Source organism: Mastomys coucha, chromosome X, assembly GCF_008632895.1.
Source record: "Mastomys coucha isolate ucsf_1 chromosome X, UCSF_Mcou_1, whole genome shotgun sequence".
Lineage (NCBI taxonomy): Eukaryota > Metazoa > Chordata > Mammalia > Rodentia > Muridae > Mastomys > Mastomys coucha.
The window spans coordinates 111101199-111112490 of NC_045030.1; the positions used below are offsets into that span (position 1 = coordinate 111101199).

Below are 11292 nucleotides of genomic sequence, written 5' to 3' on the forward strand. Positions count from 1 at the left end.
ATTCCAGACTTCTGCACTAATAACCATTTATCAGAGAGTGCATACCGTATTTGTTCTTTTGTGATTTCAAATATTGTCCCCTTGTTGGGTCTCCCCTTAACAAATCCAAGTGCCATCCCCTTCCCCTTTGCCTCTAAAAGGGCACTCCCCTACCACCCACCTACTACTACCCTACCCCTCTAGAATCTCCTTCTCTGGGGCAACAAACATCCACAGGACCAAGTGCTTCCCCTCCCATTGATGCCAGATAAGGGAGTCCTCTGCTATATAAGTAGCAGGAGCCATGGACTGGCCCATGTATACTCTTTGATTGGTGGTTTAGTCCCTTGGAGCTTTTAGGGATCTGGTTAGTTGATACTGTTGTTTTTCCTATGGAGTTGCCATCCCTTTCAGTCCTTCCCCTAACTTTTCCATTGGGCTTAGTCTAATGGTTGGCTGTGAGGATCTGCATCTGTCTTAGATACTGTTGGAGCTTCTCAGGACAGCCATACCAGGCTGCAAGCATGTCTTGGCATCTGCAATAGTGACTGGGTTTGGTGTCTGTGGATAAGAGGATCCCAAGGTGGGACTGTCTCTGTATGGCTTATCCTTCAGTCTCTGCTTCATTTTTGTCCCTGCGTTTCCTTTAGACAGGAACAATTCCGGGATAAAATTTTGAGATGGGTGGTCTCAACACTCAACTAGGGGCCATGTCTATCTACTGGAGGTGATTTCTTCAGGATTTCTCTCCCTGGTGTTGGGTATTTTGGTCATCTCCATTGGGTCCTGGGAGCCTCTCCTATCCCTGCTGTTTGGAACTTTCTAGTGCTTCCCAGTTCCCTGACCCCCAATTCTCCTGGCCCTCTGGACTTCTCTTGTGTCTTCCCATATTGATCCTGCCTCTCCTTTTTCTCCTTTTCTCCCCTCCCCTCTCCCACCAAAGTCCCTTCCTCCCTCTGCCTCCTGTGATTATTTTGTTCCTTGTTCCAAGTGGAATTGAAGCATCTACACGTTTGCCTTCCTTCTTGTTAAGCTTCATATGGTCTGTGAGTTGTATCATGCATTTGTAAAGTCATAGTTTTATGTTCTGTGAATTCTTATATAATGATTTTTTTTGTAGAGAGTAAGCTCTATCAACCTAACAGAATGACTATCTGAAGTAAATGCCCATGTTTCATTTATATCTTGAAAAGTGAAAATGACATTTAATTAAGCAGGGTCCTTTCTTCTCCTTGAAAAATCAGATAAAAGTCACCATAGTACTTTGAAGGAAATTATACTTTATTTGCACAGATTTCTATTGTAATGTGAACATTAATGTTTAGACTCATTATACTTTGCCTACTTTTGCTCATACTATATTTTTCTCTCTTAGTTTCTAGAATTCAGCTAACAAGATACAAGAGTAGAGATGAAAATGTGAGATTCAAAGAGGCATCTTCAAGTCTCAGTGGCAAGCAACTCTCACAAGAAAAGTTAAAGGAAAAGCATGACTATAGCTTTTCTCCAGAATCTCACCCATTCACAGATGAAAAGCATCACAGAAAAGCTAGCCGGAAAATGTCTGTCTATAAGCGCCATTGCAAGGAATATAGATCTTCCCATAGTTGTGAAAGTTTGAAGTATCCAATCAGTCCCATTCCCCTAAGTTTTGAGACTTGCACCTCTAATGTATCATCATTTGTTGGCAGCCCAACTTCTAAAAGTCCTAAGTCTGTCACAAGAAAGAAGACTCGAAGAAGTATTACATATTCTCCAGAGTTGGGAACTCAAAAATGTACCAGATGTTTTATGAAAATCCATAACTCATCTTTTCATAAATGCCTCACAAATTCTGATGATTCTGACTCGGACTCCCCATTACATGGCCAGATTTCTTCGTATTCTAAATATTCTCTGGGCTCTAAAACTATCAGACACTGCAAGACTTCTCGAAATCGCCCTTTATCTCAATCCCTGGATACTCAGCATTCTGTGGTCAGCCGCTGCTCTCTGCACAAGGAAGATTCTAAATATTCTATAGATTCTACCTCATATTTACATTGTGAAAGTTGTGCAGCCCTCCAAAACCTTAAGGGCTCTTCTGTTACACACACCACTTCTAAGAACACTAAGAAAATCGTGGGCCAACATAGTCCCCATGGCCACATAATACCAACACCTGTAAAATTGTCTCAGAGTAAAAGCAAATTCAACCTTACTGCCCAGCCTCAAAATAAGGGTACTCCTGATGACAGTGATACTGTATTTACCAGTGCTAGAAATATCAAAGCTGAGGCTAATGTTGAAGATAAATTTCTTTACAAAGATGAGACAGACTATGAAGATGAAACAAATACTGAAGATGAAACAGATGGTGAAGATGAAACAGATGGTGAAGATGAAACAGACACTGAAGATGAAGACGATCCCAAAGATAAGAAAGACCCTAAAGACAAATCTGACCCTGATGACCGTGATCCCAAAGATGGCAACTCAGAAAATGATACTGATAGCAACAATGCATCTCAGCCTAGTGCTTCTTCTGGACCTATGGGTGGACCTGGTTCCAACAATGATGATGACTCTAAAAATGTAACTGAGCACAAGAGTGAATCTGACCCTACCACTGATAATGCTACCAACAGTGATGTTAACTTGAAATATAGCACTGATGAGACATGTACCAAAAATTTAGATAATGCTTCAGATCTGGCAGAATATTTCAATCATCACAATAATATTGACTTCAAGGGCAGCACAAACCAAGCCTCTGGAAACAAAACAAGAACTGTACTGGACTATATTTCTGGTTCCAACAATGAGAAAACTGGCCCTAGAAATATCATAAAAGGAAATATTGCTTATGCTGAAAATATTAGATTGCTTTCCAACAGTCATCAAAATAATGTCATTAAAAATGAGAGTGACCCAAGCCCACAAAACAGCTATGGGCTCCCAAAAGACCTTAACTCTGACATCAATCCCAGTAATGCTACTAACAATAGCGCTAACCCTAACTATGGCACAAAACCCATGAGCACTGCTATTTTCAAACAGGCAGCTGCCCTAAACTATTATTCAGACATAAATGATGTCACAGGGTTTACATATGAAGTAAGGTCAAGTTTTGTAGTCAACTCAAACTATTTTGACAAAAAGAAATATGCAGCTAGACCCAGCTTTGCACTTCACACTATCAGTGCCATTGATACTCATAATGTTATCACCTCTACTAGTGCTATTAGCTCTCAGTTTACTGCTGAAAACAACTCTGCCCTAGACACTAAGCATTTCCCTAGATTTAGTCATTTCAGGAGTTTCAGTGTTATCACCAGCCCAAATTATAATGCTAAAAATATCCAGAATGCTAATAATTCTACTAGTATCAGCAATATTAACAACCAATCTGTCACTGAATTAGAAATAAATTTCATATTATCTGTTCTCAAAATCATTTATGGAAATATCCCAAGTTTTATTGCTGGCACAAACTATCCTGATTTTTTGAAAACCTCAGAATTTTATGAACCCCTTGAGCTTGGTAGAGCTTATAAAATTTTTGACAACCAAAGTATTGATGCTCCATTCCAAGACACTGCTGGATACATGGACTCTGATAATTCTACGTATGCCGCTGGGTCCATGGATGCCCTTGATGCCAAAGAATCTGGCTTTTTAAAAGATTTTTCTAGGATCCAGAATACAATTGGCATCAAGGATCCTTCTTCCCCTTTCAAGGTCTTTTCCAATCAAATTATTCCACTCCCTAGTTTCGATGTTCTAGTGGAAGCTGAACTTGCAGATATTGTGAAGTTTACTATACCATCAGGTGCTGTGAATCAATTATTTAAGGTAAGTTGACTTAAATATACATTTCAAGTTCATTCTCCATTTCTTACCATTTTTCTGCTAGAGTATTGAACATAGTTTGAAATTTTTTTATTTAGTTGGATACATAAACTATGGAATAGAGAAGACAAGTTATCCAGTATTACTTATTTGACACCTGAGTGTCAGGAGTGTAAGTTTCAATAGGAAATATCTGTCTTCTATACATTTGGTTAATAGAAAAACTAGCATTGTCTAGGCTGTAGGAGACATTTCTACTTCTCTGCTTTCATAACAATGTTTGAATAGTTCATAAATATAAACCTAGTCACAGGAAAGCTAGTAAAACTTTTACACATGTACCTTCCTTTTTGTTCCTCTTCAGTGATAGAGGAAATATGAAGGGAAGGATGGGGGAAAGGGACAGAAGGAAGGAGGACAAAAGAGAAGAATGATCTAAATTCATCTTAAGTATTGTGAATGAAACCCTGTAACCAAAATCAACTTTGAAAACACTCATGATTTAAAAATGGCTATCTAAAGTAGCTATGACATTCTAAACTCTGAATTATTTTGAAATAAATAACACTTGAGTTATTTTGATGACATATCAGAAAGCAAAGTTCCCTACCAGTAGCTTTTCAACTTTTAATTTAAAACCTGTTTAACTTATTTTTCTTTATAATAAGTAAATCTATATTTTTTTCAAATATTTCCCCTAGTAGTCTTAATTATATACATACATTAAAATCGCTGTGCATTTGGGAACCTATTTTTGACAATTGTAAAGTACTCTTAATTTTTACAAAACTACCAAAATGTTGTCATCTGGCATAATTAAATTTATATACATTGAATTTTAGCCCTTTTATACATTAGACAAGGTAAATAAATGAACTTAAATTTTAGTATCTGAATGATCATTTAACTTCCTCTAATTTGTTTTCATTAAATAAATAAATATGATATGTTTAGTGTAGCACAGAGTCAAATAGCCAAAATAGAAGTACAAACTTATCTCCTTCATGTTTTTACTATAATAGAGAACAGTTTTATGTATTTTTTCCAAGAGACACCATCTTCCTAGAAATAGCAAGTATGGTCTCTGTTTTTCTTATATAAAATTAAAGGAAATATTGACTAGTTATAAGTAATAAAAAAGTATTGCTGAGATAAAATCCTTAAAATTAAAAGAGTTCTTTGGTTTTCTTTTTCTTTCCAGTTATTTCTCTCAAATAAATCTTTTGTTTTCATTAGTATGAAGAAAATTAAATCTGTTTTATTCTTTTGGTATTTATGGCCAAATGAAAACATGTTTTGATTAAAGTTTAGAAGTTTTGAGGAATATAGTTATCATATTGTGTTTTATGGTTAAAATCATGGCATTTAAGAACTGTTTCCTAACTAAGGGAGACAAGACCAAATATGCCTACAAAATAGACCACATTAATATAGAAAATAAATATTTCAAGTGCAAGGCATTTTTTTCCTCAAATAAAATAAAATTAAATTAAGTTAAAAATGGCCTTTTAATGAACTATATATCCAAATAAATATTATACTTGGTAATATTTTTCTAATATTTATACCAGGACTAAACAATTGTAATACATACAACCAATTGTAGTAGTTTCATTGGAGATGAACAGATTTCACAATAAATTGTGAATAGCTTTAGAAAACAATGCATTTTATGTACTTTCCAAAACAAAGTATTTTCCATAAGAGTGATTTTCTTCTTTTAGACATTTGTTGTCTCATATTTACCTGAATTATACATCCACATACATATTTGCCCCTTGAAAACAATTATTTAGGGTGTTTTTTATTCATACAATTAACAAAATGAGAGAATTTCACTTTAAAGAACTCACATTTTTCTACCAATCATAAGTGAATCAAAACAACCAATCCAGCTCCAGCATACATAGTTAAGCTACTTGCATCTTTTTTATTCAATTATTTAATAGACATTTAATATTTGAACAATGCTGTAATCTTAAAAAATGGAGACTAAGTTAAAAATATAGCTGCTGGCCTCTAAAGAACTCATAGGATACTAATCTTCATAAGAAACAAGTAGACTTTGAAATAGCAGGTAAATAAAAACAAATTTAATAGCATCTGAGTTTCCAGAGTGGCTGGAAATGCTACCAATGTATTTAAGTTAGTTTGAAGTATATGTGTTGGTTATCATTTTGTGCTACAAGTTTTAAAAATACTGAATGAGATGCCAGTACCCAAAGTCGTCTCTTTTATGGTAACGGTTAATTTTGTCTGAAATAGAACTATAGCTATATTACTAAATGACTAATATCACTTAATAAGTTATCTAAAACTTAGATAATAAAAGCAGAAGTAATGTAATTTCATATCTGATGAGATTTGAATGACTTGTAAGAACTTATTAGAACCATTCAAAGCAAGCCATTTTGTATTTACAGCAGAATGTTTGAAGTACAAAATGATAACATGGAATAATTCAATACTCTCATATAGTCTATTAAAATGAGAAACAAAAATACAGAATAGGCATTTCAATTAATAAATGTCTGAATACAGCAGATGTGCTCTTTTTGTACTAAAGTTCACTTAATACTTTTAAAAGATGCTTCAAAATTAATCAGTAAATATATTCTTAAATTTGTAAGTTCTTTGATTAATTGAGAGATGCAACAGATAAGCCTGCTTTTTTAAAGAATGAATATATATGTGTGTGTGTGTATATATATATATATATATATATGTGTGTGTGTGTGTGTGTGTATGAAGATAGTCATATATATGTATATATAATGTAAAAAGGAAGATAGTCTGATGTGGACAAAATTTGCAAGACTTGTATTGTAAGTGCTATCCCTAGTATAGCAAATCTTTCCTAATCTTAAAACCATCGAGGGATATTTATAAGTTTAATTAATGTGATTAATAGATCTTAATATAAATGTTAAATTTACACATAGTCCAGATAATGCAGTGTCCTTTTAAAATTAAAAGACTCCTTATTTTATTTATGTAGAAATAATTAGTTTCTCTGCCCCTGGCCTTTTATAAGTATGCTATATTTTCTTACAATGGAAGATACATTTCTTAGAAATTATCAGTCTGAGATTCCACCACAGATATTCTTTTCAGAGATAAAAGCAACTTGCTCAAGGTCTGTTAATTGTTCAACTTATTTACTAAGAGCACCATCAATTCCTATAAAATAACTGTTTTACATATCAATTTAATATATTTTCCTATTACTAAAGTGCTTTGATGGTGTCTTATAAGATAGGGATTTTAATATTCCATAATTTTTATAGTGCTGTTATTGAACCAGGGCCACTGTTGTATTAGCAAGTGATCTACCCTTTTACTACTCGTATAGCTAAGATGGAGACTTGAAAGCATTAGTTAGAGGTCTCGATTGAATGTAACTAAAGATATATGTAATATATAACACATAATATGTTATAATAATATGTTTCCAAGATATGTATAATGTATATAGTATATATTTATATATACTACATATCCTGTATATATGTCTTATATATGTATACATATGTATATATAACTATTTAATGTATTTACATATATATGTATACATATATATACATACTTAAAAGATAAATACAAGAATTCTGAGAGAAAACATGATTTAAAAGGAGCACCTTCAAAAATGTAAAACTTTTAATTGTTCTATAGATAATTTGGGAGAAAAAACATTATTAATCTTATACAAGATAAAGATGTTCCCTTTAATTCTAATATTCTAGAAACAGAGGCAAGCAGATGTCTGTAAGTTCATCATAGCCTTGTCTGTATAACAAATTCCAGATAGTCTGGCTAAGGTTACAGAACAAAACTGTCTCAGAAAGGAAAAATAGTTAAATTTTGTTTTGAACTTCACTCTATATTTTCGTGATGTTTAGTTTCTTAGTGAAATACAAACCTACACAGACATAGGTGAGGAATCCAAAGTGAACCAGATCTTTCAAGTTCCAAGTAAGGAATACCTCTGTTGCTGCTCCAGTGAATAGACAAATCAATGTTTGTGAACTTCCTGTAGGAAATTTAGAATCATAGTTTTCCAGATTATTCAGGTTTTTTCATCCGCCTTTATCTTTATTATATCACCAGAGCTACATTTTTCATCTAATAAATTGTATACTAGCATTAGAAACTTAAAAGCTAAATAAAATATATAACCATAGAAAGAAATACTGAGTTATACTCTCTGAAATGATAATTTCTAGATAATTATATAAGGTTCTCAACTGGAAAAAAAATGACGAATTGTTAATTGTGAGAGTTTTATGCAGCGCTTCAGAAAAATTCAATATATACCTCCTTCAAAATATTCCCCAGTACAAATTATAAAAATATGACATTATATAACATGGTTGAGAAATTAATGATGAAATGAAAAGATATATAAAATTTGGCATTATTCAAGCACTTCTAGCTACTTAAAATTGTGAATATTTATATTACTGTTATCCCCATTTTCCAGATGAGGAATTGGAAACATAATATAGTTAAACAATGATTAGAAAGATATAAAATGAAAGAGCCTTAAGCATTTAGAGTTAATTTATATATTAGATGTAGCATGATATTTTAACAATCAAATATGGTAAGCATAAAATTAATCTACTATAATATATACGTAGTTATGCTATAAACATCTCTGTGGCCCATCTTAGTATTTTAAGAAATAGTATTATCCCTGTTATGAGGTAACCGTAGCAGTTTCTTGGGTAAGGCTTTGAGCCTTTCAAGGGTTGTGATATCTAAAAGTTTCTATTAAATACATTAAAGTATTGTAAGGAAATATATTTTATTTTATTATCATTTATAACTTCTTAGTTTCTTTTTATCCTATTGTTGCAGCTCAGACTCCAAACAGGTAGCAGACAAAATGTTGACGTTTGATAAATGAAAAGAATACCTTGAGATGGAAAAGACAAAAGCACAACCAAGAAGTTTCTGAGGATATGAGCAAATAACTTCAAAAGAATTACAATGGTCCCTGAATAATGTTTATTTTATGTTTGTTCTTAGATATTCACCCCATTCTATGTCCATGCTTTTATTGTCTATTGTGGCCACAAATACTTCAAAGCACCATGTTACAATTGCCCCTTCCATATGATGTACATGTGGCAGACTATGGAATTAGGAAAAGGGCACACTGTAGTCCTTTTCTAGACACGATCCAAAAATAAATTTTACTACTTTGTATTCATAGTATAGGTAAGCTTCTCAAACAAATTCTTCCTTGTAGTCTCTGTATTCTGAAGAAGAAGCCTTTAACTTTAAAAAATAAGACAGATAATTTTTTTTTAGTATTGTAACAATTCTAAATTTAAAAGAACCCACACTAAATCTGTAAGTTTATTGTTAATCTTAATTGTTGTTCTTACTGTTTTGTGAGTGTGGAGCTCAAAATTAAAATAGTTAAGATTCATCAGTATTGTGCAGTGTTTATTTAACTTTATCTCATTCAAGTGAAACTATGTATCTTCCTGAAAGTAAAAACATATTGTGTAGAACTTAACAATAGAGCTGAAAAATATCAATTGAAATGGTGAAATTTTATTTCTTTTGTACTTAGAATGCAGAGCTAGTTTTCTAGGTGTACTTAAATAAATGCTTCATCTTGATTTTGGATTTCTAGGTGCACTACATACATAGGCAATCAAGCCATGCTAGTTTGACAAACCTTTATATAAGATAGTTAGGAAACTTGTGCTCTATTCCTTACTTAAATTTAAGTGTCTTCTCCAGCTAGCTAAGTGTCCCAAATTTTTCTGTTTTCTGCATTGTATGTATTTATATGTGTATGTGTGTATGTGTGTCTGAGTATGTGTATTTGTGTATATATACACACCATGTTCTTTTTCATAAAACTTTCCTCAACATAAAACTTAGTTCTTCATAAGCCTCATATAAATAATATTGAATGACTTTACTCAATCAGGTTATCCAATCTAGATGTTAATACATTTGAGGAATCACCAATAGTTAGTTGACTATGCATAGATTACATGGTGTAGATAAGGAAGTGATAATAACACACATTGAAAACATGCAAGAACCTTGTTTACCACAATAGAAAAGTAAAACCTCTCTCAAAAGACAGATAACTGTTAAGAACTTGAAGCAAGGAGGTAACAGCGTGTTCTGATTGGGCTACAAATAACACATTTTATTGGTGTGGAGGATGGATTTGAGAGACACCTGAGAGTGAAAGGTACTAGAAAGCTATTATATATCTCCCTGCATTATTCTATATTCTAACTCAGATGGTCTTGAAATAAGGCAGTAAGCAGTAAAAATGGAGAAGAAAAAGTATGCTTGAGATATAGAAGCTGAAGTGAAGGGTGATCCTGTAGGAGGACCAGCAGTGGACCGGCGAGATCTCTCAAACACTGAATCACCAAACAGACAGCATACACCAGCTGATATGAGGCCCTCAATACACATACAGTAGAGGACTGCAGGGTCTGTGTTCATTCAGGGATGATTCACCTAACCCTCAAGAGTCTGCGGGCCCCAGGGGGTTTGGATGTCAGATGGAGTGGGGGTTGGGGACATCTATGTGGAGACAGGGGTGGGTAGGAGGTATGGGATGTAGAATAGCCAGAGGGTGGATTAGGGGGTAATAAAATATGGAGTGCAAAAATTATATAAATAAACTTTTTTAAAAAAAAATAAGAACAACTTGAACTCCTAATACCAGGAGCAGGAGGTTTATCTGACTCTCTTGCCCACCTTTGGATCCCTTTCCTCTAACTGGACTGCCTTGCCTAGCCACAATATGAGGAGATGCTCCTAGTCCTACTACAACTTGAAGAAACAAGGCAGGTTGATATACATGGGATGCCTTCCTTTTTCTGAGCCTTTTCTGAAGAGAAAGGGAGGATGGGAAGATGACAGGGAGGTGAGGTGAGAGGGAGGCAAAGCTGCAATTGTTGTGTAAAGTAAACAAATTAATTAATAAAACAAAAGGAATATAAAAAGGAACAAATTAAAACTGATGAATAATTGGCTACAGGAGGAAAGAAGGGAATACTGAAGGGAACTCAGTTTTCTATTATAAATGATATTGTTGCATGACTAAACAGAAAATAAAAAGGAATTTATTTTTCCTCTAATTTTTAATAACAAACCACACCCTGAATGCATGCATGTGTGTGTATAAAAGTCCAGTAAGTTTTACAAACGTTTTCTGAGTTACTCAACTTGATCTCCTTGAAGATAATATTTATTCTCTAAAATAAACCAACAAAGTGGTCAATGTGTAAGAAAATTATGGCTTAAAGCTCTAAAGTCCTCCCCAGAACTCCCTTGTAGTCCTTTCTTTATTCTTTGTGTGTGTGTGTGTGTGTGTGTGTGTGTGTGTGTGTGAAAAGAATAATTGTTCTTTATTACCTGAGACAGAAAACAGGAAAACCTTTACCTGTAGAATAATATACCATTTCCCTTTCAAACTCACAGAATGCCCCAGAG

General features: G+C 33.5%; 1 protein-coding gene across 1 annotated transcript in view; it reads left to right on the forward strand.

Annotated features, from left to right (window-relative positions):
- Positions 1-9248, forward strand: part of LOC116088239 — a 204696-nt gene extending 195448 nt beyond the window's left edge. Inside the window, exons 14-15 of the mRNA XM_031367023.1 lie at positions 1355-3813; positions 8671-9248. Coding sequence (XP_031222883.1) covers positions 1355-3813; positions 8671-8712 — 2501 coding nt within the window. The 3' untranslated portion in view covers positions 8713-9248. The remainder of the gene's footprint in view (positions 1-1354; positions 3814-8670) is intronic.
- Positions 9249-11292: the final 2044 nt, after the last annotated feature.